At 40.2% G+C, this 26233-nt stretch overlaps 1 protein-coding gene across 5 annotated transcripts in view; it reads left to right on the forward strand.

Annotated features, from left to right (window-relative positions):
* Positions 1-26233, forward strand: part of colq (collagen-like tail subunit (single strand of homotrimer) of asymmetric acetylcholinesterase) — a 116146-nt gene that overhangs the window by 22994 nt on the left and 66919 nt on the right. For all 5 annotated transcript variants that reach the window (XM_043689504.1, XM_043689507.1, XM_043689506.1 and 2 more), the window contains 4 exons: positions 14375-14484; positions 19087-19182; positions 24228-24272; positions 24406-24432. In XM_043689504.1, the coding sequence (XP_043545439.1) occupies positions 14375-14484; positions 19087-19182; positions 24228-24272; positions 24406-24432 (278 nt within the window). The remainder of the gene's footprint in view (positions 1-14374; positions 14485-19086; positions 19183-24227; positions 24273-24405; positions 24433-26233) is intronic.

Below are 26233 nucleotides of genomic sequence, written 5' to 3' on the forward strand. Positions count from 1 at the left end.
ATCTAACACTACGGGCAATTTAGCATGGCCGATTCACCTGACCCTGCACATCTTTGTGATGTGGGAGGAAACCGGAGCACCCGGAGGAAACCCACGCAGACACGGGGAGAACGTGCAAACTCCACACAGTCAGTCGCCTGAGGCGGGAATTGAACCCGGGTCTCTGGCACTGTGAGGCAGCAGTGCTAACCACTGTGCCACCGTGCCGCCCACTATTCATGTGATGTGGGTGTCACCAGGTAGGTCTAGCATTTATTGCCTTTCCCTAATTGGCCAGAAGACAGTTAAGAGTCAACCACATTGCTGTAGGTTTGGAGTCACATGTGGACCAAACCACGTAAGGATGGCAGATTTCCTTTCCTAAAGGACATTAGTGAACCAGCTAGGCTTCTTCTTCCCCTGACAACCAGCATGGTTTAATTGTCATCATTAGACTCTCATTTCCAGATTATTATTGATTTCAAATTTCACTATCTGCCCTGGTGGGATTCAAACCCAGGCCTCCAGAACATTAACTGGTTTCTGGACAATACCTCTGGATAATACCTCTAGACTCTTGTCTACAACAACCAATTTTAAAAAAACTGCAGTGAGAATATACGAATGCAGTTTAATAAATTGCCATTTTGAATTCAATTCCACAGGGAAGCCATAACATATATTAAAGTGAGTTCTTTTTGGCCATAATTCCAGATGATTTGACTGTTGGTATACAATGGGACTGTGCATTAGTGTTAGTGCCAGGGAAAGTTCATGTTGAGTGATAAAAGATTAGCAGTGTAATATTTTCAAGAGACCAATTAGAGGAGATGGCACTGCTCAAAAACACCCCTTGCATTGGCTGTCGTTTGACAATAACAAATGTCAAACAGACCTTTGAAACACTCCAGGAACCAAGTTGAAAAAATATAATTAAGTTTGAACTTTTAATGGTTATTGAGTGATGAGGATACTTCCTGATCAAATAGCAGCACATACAGAATGGTAAGTTTCAAGTTTTGATCTTTCACAGAGTTGATTTATCTCAGCAAAACTGTGGTGCAACAACTGGCCTCATTGTTAGGAGGAATATCCAATGAGTTTCCTATTGCTGGGCACAATCTCCTGACTCTGCAAGTGCAATACCAAATTGGACCAGATCAAGATAACTGCTGGTCAATAGTCCACAGCAGCTGTTAGAAGTATTGATAGGAATATTGTGTGCAATTCTGGTCTCCTTCCTATCAGAAAGATGTTGTGAAACTTGAAAGGTTACAGAAAAGATTTCCAAAGATGTTGCCAGGGTTGGAGGATTTGAGCTATGGGGAGAGGTTGAATAGGCTGGGGCTGTTTTCCCTGGAATGTTGAAGACTGAGGGGTGACCTTATAGAGGTTTATAAAATCATGAGTGGCATGGTCAGGATAAATAGACAAAGTCTTTTCCCTGGGGTGGGGGAATCCAGAACCAGAAGACATAGGTTTAGGGTGAGAGGGGAAAGATATAAAAGGGACCTAAGGGGCAACTTTTTCACGTAGGGGTGGTATGGGTATGGATTGAGCTGCCAGAGGAAATGGTGGAGGTTAGTACAATTGCAACATTTAAAAGGTATCTGGATGGGCTATTGAAAGGAAGGGTTTGGAGGGATATGGGCCAAGTGCTGGCAAATGGGACTAGATTAGGTTTGGATATCTGGTTGGCATGGACCAGTTGGACCAAATAGTCTGTTTCTGTGCTGTATGTCTCTATGACTCTATGACTCTAAGTGAACACATAAACTATAGCAAATGGAATTCAGTTGTGGTGATTGTGAGGTCTTTCACTTTGGACAATAAAAGGATAGAACAGGGTGCGTTCAAAATGATGGAAAGTTAGAATCAGTAAAGGTTCAAAGATAATCTTAGGTTCATGTGCAGAGATCATTGCTAAAATGTCACGAACAGATACAGAAAGTAATCAAGAAGCTCATGGAGTTCTGCCCTTTTTCTCTTCAAGAGGTGTAAAAGCTGTCTGTACTACCTCATTTACATACCAAATTTTCTTTTCTATAAAAGCCTTCTGTTATGGACTACTCATGATTGTTTAATTAGCACACTTCATTGAGGCCAAGAATAAATGGTTTGGCCAGCACAAATGTGATCGTCTCACAGAGATCTGTCATGGGCTGATGGCCTTATCTTATATTGGTATTTATACTGAAACATTTAGGAGGGAGTACACCGTAGATTTACTGGAATGATTCATGAACATCAAGAGTTAGATTGTAAGGAGTGATTTCACAAACTCAGATTATGTTACTGAGTATTTCAAAAGTCAAGGGGTTATTGGAGTGAAATTGTCCAGATGTTAAGGGAAACATTTTGAGTCTACAGATTCTATTTCCACTGGCTTGGGGTGTCTAGGTCTTGAACATCAGCATAGTCTAAAATTTAAAGCTTGGGTGAAATTAAGAAACACTTTAATACAGGAGTCTGGAATACCCTTCTACAGCAGTTGATTCATGGTTAATTTTAAATCTGGATTGATAGATTTTTGTTAACCAATGCTATCAATGTATTTGGGGTACAGGTATGCAGGTAGAGTTCAGTCACAGGTCAGCCTTGATCTCATTGTATGGGACTGCAATGTTCCAATGCTCCTATATTTGGCTGACGCTGTGGGACCAAACCTTAGTCAGAAGGAAAGGGACTCAGGAAGAAAATACAGGTATGTAAATAAGGTTAGAAAAGCAGAGGCAGAAATTTAGATGCTATACTGGTAATCAGAAACAAACACTCAATACTCTACACAAGTACATAACTGTACATAAACAAAGATCCAGTTAGCTTGCATGGTGCGTGTTGCCAATGAGCTCGTAAAACTTTGTATTGTCTGCTCACACTACTTATAGAGCAAATGCAGTACATGTTCTAACTGCAATGTAAAGGTCTCTACCCACACCTGCAATACAACAATATTTTGCATTAAAGTGCAATTTATGGGCCATGTTAACATGCTATGTCACAGCAGATTCATTTAAATGTTTTGCCAATACAAACTGCTCCTTCCTGTGTCAATAGTTATTTGGATTCAATATATATAGCACTTGTTGCTAATTATTTTGGTAGAGCTGGGAAGCAGACAGTAATTTAAAACTAATGTAAACCATCAAATTTTATTCTAAGAAAAGTGTTAGCATTATTAAATGGAGTACTCAGTTGTACCTCTCTTATAATGCTCTTGAACCTTTGCAATACTTATTGTTCCATGTTAAGTTGCATTCTACCCTTTAGGGCATTCACTGTAGAGGGAGTTTCATAGACTGTGCAAAGTGTATGACTTCCATGGATCATGAGGGTGGAATACATTACATTGATAACAAGAGGCACTTAGCAAGTACTTGGGTTTATGTACACACTCAAGGAAAGGTTCCATAAGTGACCAAAGATAAACTTTATGGTTTGTGATGTCAAACGGGTCCCGACTTAGAGAAAGCATTGTGTGGATCTTGCTAAAATATTTGCCACTGTTGAAAGCCAGATGAGAATTGTAAGTTTTATGGTCTAACTAATGCTCGAGTCCAGGTGTTATGCTCCACCAGCAATGGCTTAAAGTCAGGGAGGGTGGGGGGAATGGGAAATACATGCTGATAGTCATACTGAGATCTGTCATTTGGGGATACCATCTGATTTTTTTTGTAACTTTCTAAGCTATACTTTATTCATTAAAATTATCTTCATATATGCATAGTCACAGATGCTGTTTGGTTCTGTACAGTAGCATATCAAGGAAACAACAAACCTTGCAGTTTGACTTTGTTCAAACAAACCAAAGACATCTCTTACACATTCAAGACTACATTTGCGTGTATTTGAGGCACTAGGAGTGTCCAGTAACTGAACAGACCCCCCCAATTAACTTCAGCAGAAAGACCTCAGACAATGGTTTTTCCTCACTGTGCCTTGGCGGCAGCTGCTCCAAGCTTTTGTGCGTCCCTCAGCGCATAGTCCTGGACCTTGGAATATGCCAGTCTGCAACACTCGGTCAAAGTCAACTTCTTGTTTTGGAAGACCAACATGCTTCAAGCAGACCAAAGAGCAACTTTGACTGAGTTGTTGGTCCTCCAGGTGCAGTTGATGTTTATCTCGTTGTACGTCCTGGGGAACAGTCAAATGTGGGCTACATTGGCATTTATATTGAAACATTTAAGACTACTCCTAGCAAGCCTCATGGCTGCTCAAGGGCACAGCCTCTTAAACCAGCAGAAGTCTCAAAATGTGCATGGTGAGTGAGATTGAAACACTCCTGCAAACTTGCCCAAAATACCATGTTCTTTTTTCTGTGGAATTTCTAAATAGTTTTGTAGAATTGCTACATTTAATAAAATCAACAGGAAGTGCAAAACAGAACTGCTATAAAAACAGGGCACAGAGACAATGCAACAGAATCTTGCATATCTTGAATTTTTCTAATTTGATCCTGCTCAGCCTGTACTGTCAGGGTCTGAAATACCTTCTGGAAGCAGGCCACCATGTACAACTTCAAATTATTTGTGGTCTTTATGGAGTGTGCTAATTAGCCATTCATGAGCACTCTGTGACAGAAAGACTTTATGGAAAGAAGTCCATGCAAACCAACATGATGATATTCCTTACCCATGAACCTCTTTAATTCTATTGTTCTCTAACAATGATGCAGGTTTCATTGAGACTGTCAGAACAATACTGTACACAGTCAATTTACCTACAAACACAGTTGATGCATTTCCAATTACTCTACAGTATTCATAATAAATTAATACTCCAATCCAACAGCTCTACCTTACCTGCATATACTAGATTCAGCAATGTATTTCTTATTGTTTGGATGAAATTGCTTGTTGTAGTCATGAAGCACACACCGCACATGAATTTATTACAAACAGTTCAAAAAAGAGTCAATGAAAGCAAGGCAGTTTTCATCTGAGCTGATAATATGGTGTCAGAGTGGAACTGAGATTGTGTTGTGGAGCTGTAGAGAAGAACAGTTGTTTTAAAAAAAGGAACAGCAGAATGTTCAGAGTTGCTGAAGGTTTCTAAAAGCCACAAAAAAGAGGCAGGCCTGACTGAAAGCCCCATGGTAAGACACAATAGCTGCAAACATTCCTGCCCCAGCGCTGGTTGAAATGAAATGTAATACAAAATAGAACTGTTTTTTCTTTCCATTTACGGTGATGAACCTGTCAAATTGAAATGGAGTTAATTAACGTGTTGGAACAAATGAAAGTAGCAACATTCTTAACATTGAATGGGAGAAACTGTTACAAGTTGTATTCTAGTCTTAAACTCTGAAGAACAAAAATGACTGCTGAAATTTTAATGCCTTCAGGACACATTTGAACCATAGACTGAACGTGACATATGACTGGCATGTTCAATGTTCAACATTAAGGCTGAAGGTGAAAAAGAGCTGATTGTTTTCAAATCTTTTGTGGCTCAGTGGTAGTGTCCCTACCCTGGGACAAGAGGGCCAGGTTCAAGTCCCACTTGCTCCAGATGTATCTAATAACATTTCTGATTGATTAGAAAAAATAGATATGTGACTAAATTGACACAGCTCACAGAATTCTACAATTCAGAAACCTGAGTGATGATTTAATCAGAGATAGAATTATTACAGAAATAAGAGATCCTATTGCAATAGTGCAACTGCAAAGGGAAGGGACTTTAGTTAATCCACGATATGAAGAAGTAGTCAAGACCTGTACTCTATTTTGATAAGAGGCTCAGATTAGTCCACTATATTGAAAAACTTCGACCCTTCAAGTGCAACAATGTTTCAACAACCCTCAAAGCTTTATACGAGACAGGGCAAAGCAGCTTCTTGATTGGCTCTACATCTACAGATATTGGCTGACTTCACAACTGTAACAGCAGTACACATCATTTGTAAGATGGCATTGCAGAAATTCATCAATGCACCTTGGACAGTATCTTCCGAACACATGTTGCCACCTGTAAGGATAAGGGCAGTGAATAATGGGAACACCATCACCTTCAAACCACTCACCTTCCCACTGTCTTGGAAATATATCATTGTTCCTTCACTGTCACTGGATCAAAATCCTGGAGCTACCTCACAAACGGCTGTGGGTGTAGATGCTCTGAATGGTCTACAGCAGTGCTCACAAATCTGCTCATCACCACCTTCTCCTGTGCAATTGGTGGCATCCGTTAGCCTCAGGAGACCATGAATCTGCACCTGGGATGTCTTGCTTCAACCTTTGTGGGTAGAGCAGCATCTGTCATGGCTGTAGAGGCCCATGTGGGAGTGGCAGTCTCGGCTGCAGCGACTGCATTTGAAGGCGCAGTACTCCGGTGTTGTCTTGGAGTTGTTTTTTTTCAGCGGGAACGCTTTTCTTCAGCAGCAAGCCTCAGCTTCTCTTCTCTTTTTAGGAATGAGCAATAAATGCTGGCCCAGTCCATGATGCCCAACTCCTCTGAATAGAAGCTAAAAAGTAGTAAAAACCAGCAAGTATCCACAGAATAGCCAACAAGATCCAAGGACAAGTTGCAAGTATTGCGAGGGTCATCATATAAAACAAAAGAGTTCAAGTTTAGCAAATGGAAGGTAGTTAACCTGCAAGAATTTAAATCAGGTTGTGTGCAAAAGCTTAACTAGGAAGAAGTCAAGTTGGTTCACAAAGCCAAGAGACTCTTGCTCAGGAGATGTTGGATGGCAATTGTGATCGATCCAATGTGAATACCAGAGAGATGTCAGATGAAGATTCCGAGGGACTCAATCGATACCTTAGGGCAAATTGACAATGTCCGGTCTAAAAAAGGAATGTTGGTTTGTAATTATTGTGATTTAAGATAGCACAACAACAGCATCAAGTCAATATGAAGTACTCAATAGACATGGTGTTTCCTGCAACTTTGAGCCCCAGATCTGTGGAAAGTTACACAAAGTAGTGACTGAATGATGCTCATCCTACATGGACAAATTTAGCGTCTAATAAAATGGCATGAATGAAGACCTATAATTCTAGATATCGGACATGAAGATAAAGCCACTCATCTCAGAAGCAAGACAGAACTCAGCCTAATAATCCAGGAGAGAGTGCTGTGTACCGTTCTGTTTGCTACACTATAGGAAGGCTGAGATTGCACTAGAGAAGGCATAGAGGAGATTCACCAGGATGTTATCTGGGCAAGAGCAATTCAGTTATGAAGGAGAGACTAGACATATTAGAGCAGAGAAAGCTGAGAGGGAACCTGATTGAGATGTACAAAGTTATGAGGTGCATAGATAGGTAGATAGAAGCTTTTCCCACTAGGAGAAGGGTTAAGCCCAGATCAACCAATCAATAGGCAAGCAACAGTGCAAAACAGAAAAGGTCTGACTGCAATCCAGAAAAGAAAAACTAATGCCAAAGTGAAAAAACGAAAAGACTGCCTTGCTGGATATAGTCAGTAATCAATATGGCCTTGTCAAAAGCAGATCCTGTCTGACAAATTTAATTGAGCTATTCAATGAAGTGACACAGTCAGTGGATGAGGGTAGTGCTGTGGCAGAGTATAATTAGACTTTCAGAAAGTATTTTGATATGGTGCCACATGGCAGTTTGGTTAGCATTTAGAAATGTCTGGGATTGATGGGTCCCAGGAAACTTGGATTAGAAGTTGGCTGAAAGATAGAAAACAGAGGGTAGGTATAGACTGGCATTTCTCAGACTGGAGTTGAGTTGAAAGTAATGTTCCTCAGGAACTGGTGTTGAGACCTTAGTTTTTTTTGAATTTTATAAAAAATTTGGAGATGGGTGTTTAGGGCAAAATCTCAAAATTTGCAGAAGATTATAAGCTGGGAGAACAGTGAATTGTGAGATCAATGTTGGGCAACTTCAGCAGGACATTGAAAAGTTAGCCAAATTGACAGACACCTGGCAGATGAATTTCAGTGCAGAGAAATATGAGGTAAGGAGAAACATGGAGAGACAATGCAGGCTCAATAGTGTAACTTTGAGGTGAGTACAGAAGCAAAGGGGACCTCAGGGTTCATGTACGCAATTCTCTGAAGGTGACCAGGAAAGTTGAAAAAGTGGTAAAAAAGGATTGCAGGATCTTTAAGTTTATAAATAGAGGCATAGTGTATAAAGGCAAGGAAGTGACGCTGCACCTCTACAAGTCATTGATCAGACCACATTTGGGCAGTTCTGGGAACCTTTTTAAGGAAGGATGTTAAAGCCCTGGTGATGGTGCAAAGGAGATTTACTGGAATAATATGAGGAATGAAAGATTTTAGATATAAGGAAAGATGAGAGAAATTGAGGTTATTCTCCTTGGTGGAGAGAAGATTAAGAGGTGACATTATTGGGGTGTTCAAAATTATGGACAATTTTAACAGGGTAAAGAAGGATATTCTGTTTCTGCTAGTTGGTATGTCAGTAACTAGGGGTTACAATTTCATGATTGTCAGCAAGAGAGCTAGAAGTGATATGAGGAGAAACTTCTTTATTCAGAGAATTATTCAGATTTGGAATGCACTGCCTAGGAAAGTGTTGGAGGCAGATTCCTTAGGAAGTTTCAAAAGAGAGCTGGATATATATTTGAAATTGATGAAATAGCAGGCTATGGAGATAAGCCTATTCTCCAGCCCAATGTGGGCAGCTCTTTTGGGAGCTGGTGATGGATAGAATGGTCTCTTTCTGTACCACAAAATTTTATGATTTTATTTTGAATGATAGGACCCAAGGAAGTATAGCAATCTGAGGACTTGGTGTGTTTGCCCATAGATCCTTGAAGGCAACAGGACCAATACCTAACGTGTTTAAGAAGGCATATGGGCTACTTGCCTTTATTAATCAAGGCATTGAATACAAGGGTAAGGTGATTATGATGGAGCTGTATGCAACATTAATTAGCTGGAGAACTGTGTACAGTTCTGGTCACCACACTATAAGATGGATGGGATTGCACTTGTGATGACGTAGAGGAGATTCACCAGGATGTTGCCTGGGATAGAGCAATTCAGGTACACAGAGAGAGTATATAGATTGAGGTTGATTTTCTCAGAACAGAGAAAGCTGGGAGGGAATGTACAAAGATGTACAAAGTTATGAGATGCGTAGATAGGGTAGATAGAGAGAAGCTTTTCCCATTAGTAGAAGGTTCAACAACTTGGAAGTACAGTTTTAAGGTAAGGTGCAGGAGGTTTAGATGGACTTTAAGGAAAATGTTTTTACCCAGAACCTGGTGAGTATCTGGAACTCACTGCCTAAAAGCATGACAGGGATGGATGTCCTCAAGGCATTTATCAAATATTTAGATGTACACTTGTAAAGCCATAGCATATAATGCAACAGGAGGGCTCCTATGTGGTAATGTCCCTACCTCTCAGCCAGAAGGCCTGTGTTCAAGTCCTATCTGCTCAAGAGGAATGTTGTACCATGTCTGAACTGGTTAATTGAGCCTATACTGTGCTGTACTGTTCTAAGGCTGCATGGCAAGTACTGGTAAATTAGATTACAGTAGATGCTTGATGACCAGTGTGGACATAATGGGCAGAATGGCCTTTTTCAGTGGTGTAGAAACTTTTTGTCAAGACCTTCAATCTATTTCATACATGAGGATCACAGTTACAAAGTGAGTTGCTGGCTTTACTTATTTCAAAGGTGTAACATTAATGAATAGGCAGTAAAAATCATAACGCGTTGAGGCCACATACACTGTTCTGAATTCTGCTGAGCTTCATAACTGAAAAATGTATTTACTTTGCATAGTTAGGGTCGACTGAAAACGATACTTCCAAGGGACTAAGAAGCATGGGAGTTGACATTGAAGAAGTTGAATACTGCTACTTGAAAAACATTTGATTCTGTGATCTGGTTTAATAAAAGAATCAATTCACTGGCATGTTAGAGTATGCAGTTACATACAGACCTTTGTAAGGAGATCAGATAAATTGAAGTCACTATTCAAAATCCACCTTCATGAGAGATTTTTATATTCTATTTGAAGACATTCCCAGGAAGAATAATTACCACTTGTCAGATGTTCTTGTTGAATTGATGTACAAATACAAGTCTTGATTTGAAGTTCTGCTGGTGTAGAGGAATGACACTGTCATATGAACATGTCAACCACTGTCGGCATGTGATTTGATAGATAGCTGTTACCATATCTGGGTCTAGAGGGCCAAAGCAGCTCAAGCACGTCATTGTAATAATCAGGTACAAGTTACACCATAATTTGGACAATGTTATAAAAGGCATTGGGAAACCTCAGGACTGTTCTCTCGAAGGTCATAAGATATTCTTAGTTCCTCAAAGTACTGTGTGGATGGGTCAATTGAAAATTCCAAGCCTGAGATTTTTGTTCAAAGGTGATCAAAAAATATGAAACAAGGACTGTTAAATGGACCTTGGGTATAGATTCACTGTAATCGTATTGAATGACAGTATGTGTGACACTCACTTCTGTTTCCTTGTCCAGTTGTTGTAATTGTCAGATATTGTGTTGCAAATTATTATTTTGTTGTGAAGAAAAATCAATATTGTTTTAGTTTGTAAATCTGTCAGCAAGCCAGTTGAAGGTGAATTTGTGACACATCACAGCACTGCTTTAACTTTAAATAGATTGGTGCAGGTGATGCAATTGAAAATCCCCCAGGCATGCATTTCTGTGAAAAGTGAACAAGAGAAGGGAATAACTTCTAGATTGGAAAGGGTGGACCTGCTTAAAGTGATTTGTGTCAAATCATTGAGGGATGAGATGACTATGAAACATCCTAAATCTCAATTATTACTTTAAATAAATATTTCACCAACATCGAGGTATCCTGTTTTCGGAGATACTGGACAATGGAGCATAATAGCTTATATTGAATGGCAGAGCAAGCTCGAGAGGCTGAATTGCCTACTCCTGCACCTAATTCGGATATTCCCATGTTCTTAAATGACGATGCTTGGAATCCAATCAATAGAGTTTTTTTTTTGCTTTTTATTTTTAAACTACTTCCTTCCCAAGTCCTCATCTGCACAGTGTTCTTTGACAGCAAATGCCAGTATTACACTCTGAAACTGGGTGCAACTCCAGTATTTAATGCCCGCCTGTGTTCGTCACTCACAGCTCTGCCACATGTTGTAATATAGGCACAATCACTGTCTTCCTGTCCCCAGAACCAGCATTCAGTGAAAATAGTTAATGTGGTGAGAAATTCCCCTTTCCCAGTCTTAGATCACTGCTCATCACCACAAAAAAGGTACACATTTCAATCAGGTGTATATGAGTTCTTTTTATTGGTCATCAGGGTGACAACTATTGTTGAACAACACATCTGGCTCTGAAAAAAAAATTATTTACAGAGAGGTGTTAAATGTCACCATTTAGATTGCTTGCTTATTAGATTCCTTAAACTTTTAATTTAAGATATTTTTAAATGACATTTTGTCTTCTACTCCCATCCCACATGTATGCTGAACATTTCCCCCATGATTTTGTTTTGAAAAATTATTTTATTTTAGAGCTATTAATTTCTCATTTAGGTTGTTTATTGAAAGTTTAGTGAATTATTGAAAGTGATTAGGTGTTTAGACAGCTTGATGGCATCCCGATAGCTACATGCTGTAAACTCCCTAGAAGTCACTGCATGGTAAAAGTCAAATGCTGCTCAATGTCCCATATCCCCATCGTACTCTGCATTCAATTGACAATGGGAAGTGGAACGTGATCGCATGTGTAAAAGGTCTGACTGGAGTCATTATCATTTCATCCACTCATTTCAATTGCAATTAAAACTTCCACTTTTATTCCATATCGAATTCATTTTTAAATTACTGCACAATTGTTTAATTTGCACATTCTTTTATTGTGGTTTGGATAGCAGTGAAAGTACAGTGTAAAACAAGACGCTCAGCAGATCAGGCAGTAACAGCAGTGACAGACAGAGTGGGTGTTTATGGTAGGTCGCCAACCTGGAAAGCTGGGCAGAATCTTGCCAACCACATGGAGGAAGGCTTGCAGGCAGGCCTGGGAGCAAACTGTGACACTTGTGCATCTGTCTCGCTCCTTGATATGCTCCAAACTCAATGATTCTGGTGGATACCTGGACAATGTGGGAAAAGCCTCCTGATTGTAGCACAGCTTTGTGAGCTGATCAACTGGGGCAGGTTTCTGATGGTGCAGAGAACTTCCTAGTGTTGCGTAGGCTCCTTGCTGAGTCGGAAGGCTATCAGCAACTTGGAAGTGGCATCCTAGTGGCAGCAGTTTGGAGGGCCATTGGGAGTCCCTGTCACTTGTCCCATGAACGTGCAACAAAAGTTTAAAGGCTACTGCTCTTGTGCTTCTTTTTATGAACATTGTGAGAGTGCACCTAGGGTGCCATGTACATGGGTAGCTCTGTGGCTCAGTGGTCAGCACAGCTGCTGCATAGTGCCAAGGACCTGGTTCAATTCCAGCCTTGGGCAACTGTCTGTATAGAGTTTGCAAATTCTCCCTGTGTCTGTGTAAGTTTCCTCCCATTGTCAAAAGATGTGCAGGTTATGTGGTTCGGCCATGTGGAATTGCCCTGGAGTGTCCGTGGTTATGCAGGCTGGTTGCATTAGCCATGGAAAATGCAGGGTTACAGGGATGGGATTGGGATGCACTTTGGAGGGTCATTGTGGACTCAATGGGCCAAATGGCTGCTCTATCCTGAAGGGGTTCTTTAAGGTTTTTAGTCATCTTTCTTAAGGATGTTTGCTTTGGAAGCAGTTCAAACAAGGCTGATTCCTGGGATAAGTGCTTTTATGAGGAAAGGTTGATAAGATTGTGCCTAAACTCATTGGAGTTGAGAAGAATGAAAAGTGGCCTTATTGAAATATGTAAGTTCTTAATGGGGCTTGTTGTTGTTGGCATTGAATGGATATTTCCTCTTTGGGGGGAAGTCTAGAACAAGGGGGCATAGTTTTAAAATAAGGAAATATCCTGTTTCAGACAGAGATAAGAAGGAATTTCTTCTGAGTCATCTGTGTTTGGAATCTCCTCTTCCAGCAAGCAGTGGATTCTGCTCATTAAATGTGTATTAAAATAGATGAAGATTTTTTGATCGATAGATTTTGGGTTAAGAGCAGCAGGCAGGCAAATGAAGTTAAGGCCACAAGTAGATCAGTCATCATCTTATTGAACGGTGGACTACACTTACTGGGTTGATTTGCCTACTCTGCAGCTATGTTTAAGTTAATTTGTTTATGCAATTCCTTTGAAAATTGAATGCATCAGTGCTGTCTAACGGGGACATTGAAACTTACAAAGTGAAAGTAAAGAAGTTAGACTTTTGACTAGCAATGATCTCTCTGCAATCACCCCATCCCCATGACAAGCTTACAGCTTACCTTAGCTTCAAACATTTAAAAGGCCAACAAGTGTAATAGAACACTTGAACAGAACTAATATTGTTGTGTGATATTCATAATGAAAAATATTACCAACTAAATTAAGACATGGCAATGTAATTGAACATTTGGATGAACTGATGCATCCTTCATTTTAAATGATTCACATGCTTGCCTTCATTGGTCAGTGCATTGAGTATAGGAGTTGGGATGACTTGTTGTGGCTGTGCAGGACATTGATGAGGCCACTTTTAGAACACTGCAATCACTTCTGAACTCCCTGCTGTAGGAAAGATGTTGTGAAACACGAAAGGATTCATATTGGGATTGGAGGGTTTGAGCTATAGGGAGAGGCTGGGGCTGTTTTCCCTGCAGTGTTGGAGGCTGACGGGTCACCTTATAGAGATTTATAAAATCATGAGGGGCATGGATAGAGTGAATACCAAAGTCTTTTTTCCCAGGGTAGGGGAGACCGAAACTATTGGGCATAGGTTTACAGTGAGAGGGGAATGATTTAAAAGGGACCTGAGGAGCAACCTTTTCATGCAGAGGGTGGTGTGTATATGGAACAAGCTGCCGGAGGAAGTAGTGGAGGCTGGTACAATTATACCATTTAAAAGGCACTTGGATGGGTACATGAATATGAAGGGTTTGGGGGGATACAAGCCAAATGTTGGCAAAAGGGACTCGATTAGTTTCGGATATCTGATCAGCACGGATGAGTTGGACCAAAGGGTTTGTTTCCGTGCTGTTTAACTCCATGCCTCTATGACTATGAATCAATACTACTTGGTGGAATTGTGTTTCTGGATACTATACTATTCCAACTATACCATATTTAAATTCTTAATGAGTCAATCAATACAAGATCAGCTTGAACAGTTATGTGGTATAAAGATCCTTTTGTCTAAAATAAAAATACTGAGTAGAAACTCTTTTTTTAGGATCAACCGTTTTGCTCCAATTTTTGAGATGCTCATTCCTTAAAATGCATATATCAAGCTGTAATTGTAGCAATAAAAGAGTGATGTCTGATTGTCCCCGATTGTATTTCTTTTGTGATGCAGCATTGGCGCCTGTGGAACATAAAAAGAGAAGCACTAACAAATGTTGTCTGCTGACCCCCCCACCACCCCCGATGTTTCCACCACCCATCTTCCGGGAAAGCAAAAGTCTTGTGAGTACCACCATATTCCTTTGTGTCATACTCATCCTACTATCATTGTTGCTCACTGCAAATTTGGTGTCTGCCCTCAACTGTGTGCTGTGTTGCTATTTATTTAAGCTTTGGAATGATATTTGCAATTTTTATCAGTTATATGGGATCTATGAAATGACAGCTGTGGAGATATTGCTACGCATTCTGATGATAGATGATACACATTATAAAGAAAAGCATTGCTCCAATTGGTTGTGAAGTGCTGTTTGTTTTGTACTTTCAGCATAAATTGGAGTGTGCAGTTTTTTGCTGATGTTCAGCTAATTACAATTGTACATAACAATATTGATATATATTGTAAAGTTAAGGGCAAATTTCTCATGACATTAATGTACTGAATATCCTGCTATGTAACTGAGCTAAATATGTTCCAAAAGTCCCAGATTTGCTGCGTGATTTAAGCGGAAGTATCTGATCCCAGCAAGCAGCAGATACTCGGAATTCCTGGCAAGAGGAATAAAACACAACACAGCTGTAATGTTGCTGTAACCAAATAGCCTCTCAACAGTTATAGTTTAGGTTTAAGCATAAAGAAAAGTCTTGTGTAAAATGACAATGGTTTGCTGGTGTCATATCTTGAGTCAGGATCTTCAGGAAAGAAACAAACTAAAATCACAAGTAAAATGTGTCATGGGTTCATCAAGTTAGCACCTCATGTCAAGCTATATCTGGGAAATATGTAAAATCATAGACTGTCCATTTTATATTAACAGATTATAAATATTCAAATTCACTGGCTATGAGAATAATTCCCTGTGTCACATTCAAACAATAATATTTCATTTTAAGCCAACAAAGTTGCAATTAGCTTTTAAGTGACAACATGCTTGAACTGACTGAAATACTTAAGCCCAACTGAGATCCTACTGGGGACCATGTTATAACCATAATATTCTCTGAATTTATATCTAGAAAGATAGAGAGGTACTAATGTGATGTAGCACTGAATGATTCTCCACTAACAGTTATTTGTCCTCATCTGAGAGTCAACAAATCTCAAAGCTGTATTCTGTTCCCTCTAGTACGCTAAAGTGTCTTTGCTAAATCATATGCATTGTTCAATTAGCTCCACTGCTAGGAAGAAAATTACATTTAATTTTCATATGATTAAAACATGGAGTAGATTGTTATGTTGGGTATTCAGATAATGGTAATGTAAAGTCACCATTGTCTTACAGGCCATTGGGCTGCTTTCATTAGAGAGAGAGAGAGAGAGAGAGAGATTGGTGATGATTTAACCTGAGGGTCACCACCTCTTAGATAATGGAAGATGTTGAGAAGGAGAGTCCTTCATGGTAACCTCAGCCAGTGTGGGATTTGAACCCACGCTGTTGGTGTCAATCTACATCACAAACCAGCTGACCAGCCAGCTGACCTGAACTGTCCTCCCTCCCTAATAATGATCATTAATGGGAAGATCATTTGCATTTCTGGAGACTGAAAAACTTTCTGTCAAGACTTGTTTTTTTATTCTCATTGTAATTCCCCAACTTTCTCATTGTTGCCCATGCCACATCAAGGAGGGAATATCTCTCCCCAGGGTTCCAGGTTCAAATCACATTCCAGCAATTGAGCACAGAAATGTTGGCTGACACTGTAGTGCAGGGGCAGTGCACTCTAGAGCATCCTGCTTCCCAGATACTGCCTGACCTGCTGTGCTTTTCCAACACTACACTTTTCAACTCTACTGTAGCAAACTGTACTGTCGGAAGTGCTACCTTTTTGGATGCTATAGTGGCCCCATCTACCTTCTTAATAAAAGATGCTCTCCTACTGATTTTAAAGAACAGCAGGAAGTTATCTTCAATGACCTTGTGAATATTTATTCAGTTGTTGATATATGTGTAGTTAAACCAAGTCCACACATCACCATCCTCCAAGTGTAGAGATTGATGGAGCCTGTTTGCTCAATTGTGGTAGAGGAAAGTCACTTACTGGTCTAACTAGAGGGCACACTTGTATTGAACTAGAATAGGTTTTTGTATGCCATTAATTACAGCCTGCAGTTCTGAGAGTCTATACAGATCACATAAAGGAAGTAGGATTAGCCATTATTACAGTGGCTATGAGAAGGACCTGAATTTTGATCTCACTCCTTTGTAATTCTAAGCTGTTCTACCCACCTGATATTACTATAGCAGAGGTGCTACAGTATTAATCCTTTTACACCCTTACACTGTATTGCAACAGTTATCATATTGTAGTTTATAGGAATTTGCTCTGCCCAGTTTGGCTTCTGGATTTCCTACATTAGTCAGAGTCAATTCCTGCCTCAGGCAACTGACTGTGTGGAGTTTGCACATTCTCCCCGTGTCTGCGTGGGTTTGCTCCGGGTGCTCCGGTTTCCTCCCACAGTCCAAAAATGTGCAGGTTAGGTGAATTGGCCATGCTAAATTGCCCGTAGTGTTAGGTGTAGGGGAATGGGTCTGGGGGTGGGTTGCTCTTCGGAGGATCGGTGTGGACTTGTTGGGCCGAAGGGCCTGTTTCCACACTGTAAGTAATCTAAATCTACTCAGTTACTCCTCTTCAAACAGTGCACCATTGGCTGTAAAATACTTTGGAGTATCTGTGATTGTGGAAACACTGTGTTAATGTAAGTCTTCAATGCATGGGATATATTGCAAAGCCTGCTGACCTTTTCAATGACTGCTAAAAAGATTGAGTTTGTGATATAAATTTCTAAAATCACACTGAAATGTTCATATTCAAGCGTAAGTTTGCTATTAGATGCTATTTACATATTATTTATAGGAATAAAACTACGACAGTACCCCCTCCAGCAGAGGTTCTACATTGTAACTGTGACCTTTTCAAACTGGAAAAGAAATGTTAAGAGAATAGAATTTTAAAATGAACGATCACTGGATCTGCCTGAAGACTTTCAGCAGCACACTGCTATGTTAGACACACAGATTAACCTGACTCCATTTGGCTTGACATGATCTAAATAGAATTCAAAGCTGTAACTAAAGTCTGGAACTAAAAAATCATTACGGCTATTTTCGAAGTTCTCTTAAGCATCAATACAAAAGGTAAAGTCACATAGTCTTACCAGACCGTAGGGCTGCTTTTCCAATAGAGAGAGATCTCTACAGATGGAGGTTCAACCTGAGGGTCATCATGCCTCAGGCAAGGGAAGAGGTTGGGAAGGAGGATGCTACATGGTAACCTCAGCCATTGTGGGAATTGAACCCATGCTGTTGGCATCACTCTGTAATGCAAACTAGCCATCCATCAACTGAGCTAGTATGATAGCTACTATAGTGTTTAGTGCATTATTGGAATCGTAAAATATTTGCAGTTTTTTTTATAAACTAAGAAATCAGAAGTTAATCATTTCTGACATATTTGATTGAATGTTTTGTTTATGAAAATTGTTGTCAGAGATGTAAACCTCTAGAACTTGTGTGATCCATAGTTCTTTCTTCAGAGAAAAAAGGTATTCCTGATTCAGGAAAAGCTTTCTTTATTCTCTTCCACTTCACCAGCCAGTCCTTCACTTAAAGTTTTCTTAACTTTCTTCCAATCTCTCTTAAATGTACTGTCTTAATGTTTAAGCTGAAAATCCCAACTTTTATTTAAAGCAGCAAAGAGAGAACTCAGCATGGATTAATATTTAATCTTTGACCCTGTATGACCTACACCCACTCTAGATAGAGTATTTATAAGTTGGGTCATCTGAAAAGTGTGGATTGCATTTTGAAATCCATATTTTCTTGTACTTAAATTCCCTATTTAGGATTCCATTATACTTATTCCTTGATAAGGCAATACTATGTATCAGTCTGTGGAGAGTAGGCCATGTTGAATTTACCTTAGCTGGTCATTTTTATGACAACAGGCTCTGAACAGGGACTTGTAAGCATTTATTTTGTGTAGATGATTTAGTCACACCCATAGCCACAAATCAATGACTGTCAATCTTACCACTTTCTCTTTATTTTCCTTTGTCTGTTCTTCTCCCCTTTCAAAACCTGCTAGTCTCTAGTGCTACAATGCCTTCATCTCAGTGTCTTAATTTAAGTAGCAGCAAGTCAAAGTTTTCTGTTATTGTCTTGAATAAAGGCAAATTACTGCAAATAATATAAATTGGAAATAAACGCAAAGAACACTGGAGAAATTCAGCAGGTCTGCCTCTTATGGTATGGCTGTTCTTCAGAACAGAGGAGAGTCAAACTGGGCTCAAAACTTTAACTCTGTTTCTCTGTCCACAGATACTGCTAGACCTGCTGAGCTTCTCCAGCATTCTGTGGTTGTTTCCTATGAGTGCACTCAGGAGTGTTGAATTGTTTGAGTCACACATAGGAAAAATTGGATGCACATTGAGCCTATTTACACTTGGACTCATTACGTAAAAGAGTTGGAAAGTGTTTGGAAAGAACTCTGCTCCTGATCTCACCCTTCCCCCTTAAATTTACTCTGCGCTGCACCATGCACTTCAATCCTTATTTCAAGAAGCAGTTATTGAAATGAATGACCCTTGAGTAACTAAACTGATCATCTCTTGAATAAATTAATTTATTTATGATATCTTCTGTAATATTTTTTATTTCTTTGCAGGAAGAATTAAATTTGAAGAATTTACCTTTGGAAATAAAGACAACTGAATCTTCATGTAAAGTGATAGTTGGATCTCCTGGACCACCAGGCCCCCAGGTAAACTTAATAGATACTTTGGAATGAACTTGTAAGATCTCAATCTTTGCTGGTCTAAGCTAGAATTTGTACCACTATTTAAGAATAGTGCAATTTACAGGTGTTCAATTTCAGCTTCACTCAGTCCTCCTCGTTATTCTCGTTGCAGGCGGTTTTTTTTATTAGTAAGTGAAGATGTTAATCTTTTTCTTTATTTCAAATCAATGTTATTCAATATTATTAAATCATATGAAACTCCACATTGTCAGACAACTGTAGTAGATGCTTTAAAGGTATCAGTTCTATTTGGAGATGTTTGCTGTAAAGAGGTTAAATGGACAAATGGTGGTAATTGAAGTATTTGCAAACTGACGGGAGTTTGATGACTAAACTTTGCTTTACTAACCCACAACGTAGACTTAGGTTCTAGTCTTTCTTTTACTTGTGCACCATGATTGAAAAAATGAAACCGGTTTTTGCGTTTAGAGTTACCTCAACGTCAAAGGTACCAAAACTAATTCAATATGATTTCTGATCGTAAGTCAGGAAACGATATTACAGTTCTCTTTCAGAAAGGACTTCAGATGAACAACTTAATCATTAAAAGTTTGTCACTTTTTGCAGTAGCTGCAAAAACTACTTGAAGACCTTGAGAATATTTGATATAAACAGTAAAATAAAATTGATGTTCACAGGGCACAGTGAAAATACTAACATGAATAAGTACTAAGAGTAAATAGTGACTTTGTGATATAAATCCATGTATGAGGAATTCAAAGGGACCTGAAAGAACAGAAGAGCAGAGTATGAATAATATTGCTGCAATAAATTAGACAAATGCATAAATATTCAATACAGGAATACTGTAACCACATTAAAATTGAGCTGTTTTGTGTTTTGCTGAGCAATTTATATAAAATAAGATTTTGTGCCTTGATATTTGGAGGATAGAGCCCAAAGAGCGCAATGTGTTGTGTGACGCTATGCACTATTTACACAGTATTGCTAGGTGTTGAGGTCCATAGGATGAGAGTTTCATTTAGTAATCATTGGTTCAGGAGTCAAAGGGTGAATTTCTTAACATAAGTGCAACCTTTATGTTTGTATGAATTTTTAAAAATCTAGCTATAATTTCCAGAGGTGTTAAATAAAGAGTGTAATGAGCAAAAGATCATCTGTGATATATTAGAAATACGTCTGTGCACTATCCGATGGTTTTATTTCCTATGCCCATTTTTATAATAGAACGCACCTCTCTTTTTGCAATGCATTTTAATTACACTATCCTGCCACTGGTGGTGCTAGATTGTCATTAGTTTATGACTCCAGGATCCTCAGCCTGTATCATTTTAAATGTGTCTTTGCTTTTCAATTAACTGTGGATTTTAGTATTTAACTGCAATTAAATGGAATACCATCAACAGTTTGGTTCCCCTTATCTAGGGAAAGTTACATTGGCATTGTAGGCAGTCCAGAGAAAGTTTACTAGGTTAATCCTGGATTTTGAAAGATTTTCTTATGAGGAGATGTTGGCGAGATTGGGCTTGCATTCATTAGGGTTAGAAGAATGACAGGAAATCTTATTAAAATATACAACATCCTTCAGGGGCTACACAAGTGCACATGCAGAGAGGTTTGTTTACACTTGTGGAAGGTTCTAAGACCAGTGGGTATAATCTCAGAGGAAGGGGTTGCTCACTTAAGGTATTTGATGAATTTCCTCTCTGATGGTCATGTATCTGTGGAATTCTTTATCGCAGAGAGCTGTTGTGATTGGGTTATTTATTATGTAGAAGGCTGAGAGAGCATGACAACAGCCTTCAAAATGCACAGCTTGTGTGTGAATATTACAATGCCAGCAGGCCTCCAAAACTACAACATCCTTTCTCTCTTTGCAAGAAGTAACCAAAAAATGAAAGATAGTTAGGTATTTTCACTTGCCGTTTGATTATAAGCTGCTGCTTCTAACCAGTGAGAGATTGAACAGTTAGCATGCCAAATAGCTTGTGTTCAGTATCAAACCAAGAGGACTTGGAACAAAGAAGATTGGCAAACCGAAGGACTTATAAGAAGCAGAAGGACACCTCATTCAATCCTGTGGACTGGTGCTATTGCACTGTGTTCGCCTAACATTTTATTCTCCATCCATAACATCAATATTTTCAGTTTGTTTGTGTGTCTCTCTATGTGTGTAGGATCTAAGAAGATGTGGAGAGAGTTATATGATAATTATCCATATTTTCTTTTCCGGAGATTAGAACTGATTTATTCATAATAAGTGGTTGTTTCTTATTAAGTCTAAAAGCCTGCTCAGTGTTTTTGGTTAACATGAGGTCATCATGCAGGAAAATTAGGGAATTTGAATAATTTGATTGAATCTTTAACTTTTGTGTTGACCTTGGGAGCAGTGGTGATCAGGTATCAGCATATTTTCCCAAGTTGATCATGTCACAATCCAGACTTGGAAATATATTACTATTCCTTCACTGTTGCTGGGTTAAAATTCCAAAGCTCCCTACCTAACTGCACTGTGGGTATACCTCACTCTCAAAACATCAGCAGGTCAAAGCAATGTCTACTGCCACTACCTCTAGGGCAGTTACTAAGGGGTAATAAATGCTGGCCTTTTTATAATGCCTCTACTCCAGGAATAAATTCTTACAAACTTCCAAATTTTATATTATCAAAGACACAATTTTAAAATAATTTGAATCAGACAAGTTAAAATTCACGGAATTTTGTAGAGTTGGAAGTTGAAGTTTAATTTGATTTCATCCTCCTCTTGCTCCTGAAATCTGCCTGTAGTGGATACTGGGTGAGTAACTATGGGGGTGACACAGGGGTTGCATGTGGAATGTGAGGGCCTATCAGCTTTATACAAAAAAGCTGAAGACTGGATAAATTGACAAAGTCTTTACCCTGGGGTGGGTGGAGTCTAGAACTAGAGGGCATAGGTTTAGGGTGAGAGAGGAAAGATATAAAAGAGGCCTAAAGGCCAACTTTTTCATGCAGAGGGTGGTACGTGTGTGGAATGAGCTGCCAGAGGATGTGGTGGAGGCTGGTACAATTGCAACATTTAAAAGGCAATGGATGAGTATATGAATAGGAAGGTTTTGGAGGGATATGGGCCAGGTGTTGGCAGGTGGGACTAGATTGGGTTGGGATATCTGGTCGGCAAGGATAGGTTGGACCGAAGGGTCTGTTTCTGTGCTGTACATCTCTATGACTCTCTGACTCTATGATTCGGAGAACAATGGCAGGCCTGCCACAGTTCACCACAGCATTCTTCCACTCTTCCTCCTCTGTATCTGTTTCCAAATCCCTCTCCCTGATGGGAAATCATGCAATCAGAGGTCATTTCCATATGTGGTCTGCTGAGTTTGGAAGATTTCTGTCTGTAATTGTCTCACCTCAGTAACGAAAATCTGGACCACATATGTGCATGGTCTTCACCATGTTAATTTAGTGGATTACCTAAAAACTGGTTGAAGTTAAATAGTGGACAGAGGATGATCATTGGAAAGCAGTATGTATTAATAAAGATGTCAGAGATATAATAATTGTAATTAAACCCATTCAATTAATTGCTGCTTCAGTCCGTGTCTCAAAGAGGTGAAAATTGAAGGATAATGCAAAATGTTAGACTTGGCTCATTGTCGTTGGTGTTGAAAATCTGGAGTAAATTAATGGGACTGATGATAACATTTCTGCAAGTGTAACAAGGAGATATAGTGACAGGTAAGAAACTTGACCAAGAACAAATATCCAAGTACAATTCTTAAGTTGTCATGGAGACTGACAGGATGGTTTGATCAATTAACCAGAATGGTTTCTGCCTTAAAACCTGAAGAAATGCCAGGAAAACTGCTCTGGAAATATTGTGCGGTGGAATAGTCTCAAAGTGGTAAAGAGCCACTCTTGTTCCTGTGTTTAACCCAGTGCACAAAATCGATGAGGATCTGGACATGATGAGACACCACTCTAATTTTCGTTCATTTTGTCCAGGCAATCATCTCTAACGTGCATGAATGTTCACAGGAATTTTGCAAATTATCTATAGTCCTGCAAATGAGGACTGTGGAGTCTCCATAGGCAAGATCCTTGAAAGTGGAGTCGCAGGTAGATAGGATAGTGAAGAAGGCGTTTGGTATGCTTTCCTTTATTGGTCAGAGTAACGAGAGTAGACGTTGGGAGGTCATGTTGCGGCTGTCCAGGACATTGGTTAGGCCACTTTTGAAATATGATGTACAATTCTGGTCTTCTTCCTATCGGAACAATGTTGCAAAACTTGAAAGGGTTCAGAAAAGATTTACAAGGATGTTGCCAGGGTTGGAGGATTTGAGTTATAGGGAGAGGTTGAATAGGCTGGGGCTGTTTTCCCTGGAGTGTCAGATGCTGAGGGGTGACCTTATAGAGATTTATAAAATCATGAGGGGCATGATTTTCCCTGGGTGGGGGAGTCCAGAACTAGAGGCCATAGGTTTGGGGTGAGAGGGAAAAGGTATAAAAGAGACCTAAGGGGCAATTTTTTTCACACAGAGGGTGGTATGTGTATGGAATGAGCTGCCAGAGGAAGTGGTGGAGTCTAGTACAATTGCAACATTTTAGAGGCATCTGGATGGGTATATGAATAGGAAGGGTTCGAAGTGATATTGGCCAGGTGCTGGCAGGTGGGACTAGATTGGGTTAGGATATCTGATTGCATGGACGGGTTGGGCCGAAGGGTCTGTTTCCATGCTGTACATCTCTATGACTATGACTCTGTGTGTATTCTGCTCCTTTGCTCTTGGTGAATTCCTGAAAATTTGATTCTCTTGTTAACACAATTAACTTTACCTTTCTGAACAACCATTGCTCTATTCAGCTGTCAGAAAGTATAGGTCTTCACTTTCCTTCGACTTCACATTTCCTTCTACTAAAAATTAGCCCCAATGTGATTATTATATTTTAAATAGATTAAACTAATTGAGCTGGACAGGTTAAACAGACAGGTGGTTGTATTTCACATTTCCTGCATATCTGGAAATTGATCAGTACGACCTGATGCCCTTTTTTTTATTTGATAGGGTCCACCAGGAATTCCAGGGATTAGGGGACCAAAAGGCGAGCATGTAAGTATCGCGACATATGTTTTGACTGAGCTTGCTATGCTCAGCCTTCTGGAATGTACATTGTGACAGACATCACTTTGCAAATTCAGAGCAACAAGTGTGTATGAACCAAGTGTGTTTCTGCCTCTTTTAGGGAGAAATTGGAAGGCCGGGAAGAAAAGTGAGTATGGCCAAGGTCAACAGTGAACTTTTCAGCATCTTGGTGGTCCATCGATTACTGGAAATTAAAAATGATCTGAGATAAATTATACCTGATGATGCATTGATGCAATCACCAACGCTGCTGAAATTATTACCCCCATCCTCCTCTTAAATTATGAAGCAGTGTGGAACACAGGACTTTCAATTATTAATGCTGCTCATTTTGAAAATTGGCGAGGCATCATTTTGTAGGATTTATTGAATGAAAGAACAATTGATCAACCTTAAGTGGCAGCTACATCGCATCCTCTGAGTGATGTGAGCTATGGTGAGATGGTCAGTGAGGCCCATCCTGATATCCAGATCATCACAATGTACCTTGTACACTGTTTTCTCAAGTGTGAGGTGATATTCTCTCTAGACACCATTGAGCTACCAATTGGCATGTCATTGTGAAATGTCTTGCCAAGGGATGGGATCTTATCAAGCTCACCAGACAAACTAGCTGTTAGGAAAGTGTGACGCTGGAAAAGCACAGCAGGCCAGACAGCATCCGAGGAGCAGGAGAATCGACGTTTCGGGCATAAGCCCTTCTTCAGGAATGAGCTGCCAGGCAGCATCCGAGAAGCAGGAGAATCCAGCATCTGCAGTCCTCACTTTCTCCTAGCTGTTAGGAAAACCCAACATGGAAATAGGAGTGAGCTCATTGTGGGTTCAACACACCATCTCCTTCGAACAACCTCCACAGCCAAACTGCAGAGCCACCTGCAACATGTATCCATCTATCATGGGTATCAGTGCTCCACTTGCACGGATCCATTGTCAACATCCTGGCATTTTCCAATGCACTGGGCAGCATGACATCAAAGGACAGGCTGGTCTAGCAGTGAACACCAACAATGTGTTGGTTGTAGGCATCACACAGGGACAGGAACCCATTACACAGTGAACAGTCTCTCTCCGCACACATTCACCTAGTGCTGACTGGCATTCTAATAGCAAGAATGCCTTGCCTTGCCCTGCCTTGTCTTGCATTGGCAGTTGGTACAGTCATACAATAAAGCAAGAGACCATATTGTGCAGTAGTCCACAGTCAGGGGAGCGTACATCAGTGTGCCATGTCACCCAAGTATCCATATCATGTGGCCTCAGCGTTCACACCAAGCATGGTGCATCCACCGCAAGCAGATCAAGATGCCCAAAAATCTAAAGGGAGAAGTCTACCGCAAAGTCCATGGGGACATCAGTCAGTCAGGGCAGTCCAGCACAGCTAGTCAACAGCAGTCCCTCCTACCGGTCCTGGGCTTTGGCTGTGGTTAAGCATCCAGTCGGGATGGTGTTGCTGAGGGGGCCTGTGCCTCAGTGCTCCTGGGAGCCAATCACAGTCAGCCCTTTGCCTCCATCAGGACTAGTCCAGGTGTACACCTTGGTGCCATTGGACACATATATCCACCAGACAAAAATGAGTACTGCAGATGCTGGAGATTAGAGTTGAGAGTGTGGTGCTGGAAAAGCACAGCAGGTCAGACAGCATCGTGGAGCAGGAAAATGGACGTTTCAGGCAGGAGCCCTTCATCAGGAATGAGGCTGGATGCCTCAGGGTTGGAGAGATAAATGGGAGGGGGGTTGGGGCTGGAAGGAAGGTAGCTGACAGTGCAATAAGTGGATGGAGGTGGGGATAATGGTGATAGGTCGGAGGGGAGGGTGGAGTGGGAAGCAAGATGGACAGGTAGGACAGGTCATGAGGGTGGTGCTGACTGGAAAGTTGGAACTGGGATAAGGTGGGGGGGAGGGGAAATGAGGAAACTGGTGAAATCCAC

Source organism: Chiloscyllium plagiosum, chromosome 5, assembly GCF_004010195.1.
Source record: "Chiloscyllium plagiosum isolate BGI_BamShark_2017 chromosome 5, ASM401019v2, whole genome shotgun sequence".
NCBI lineage: Eukaryota > Metazoa > Chordata > Chondrichthyes > Orectolobiformes > Hemiscylliidae > Chiloscyllium > Chiloscyllium plagiosum.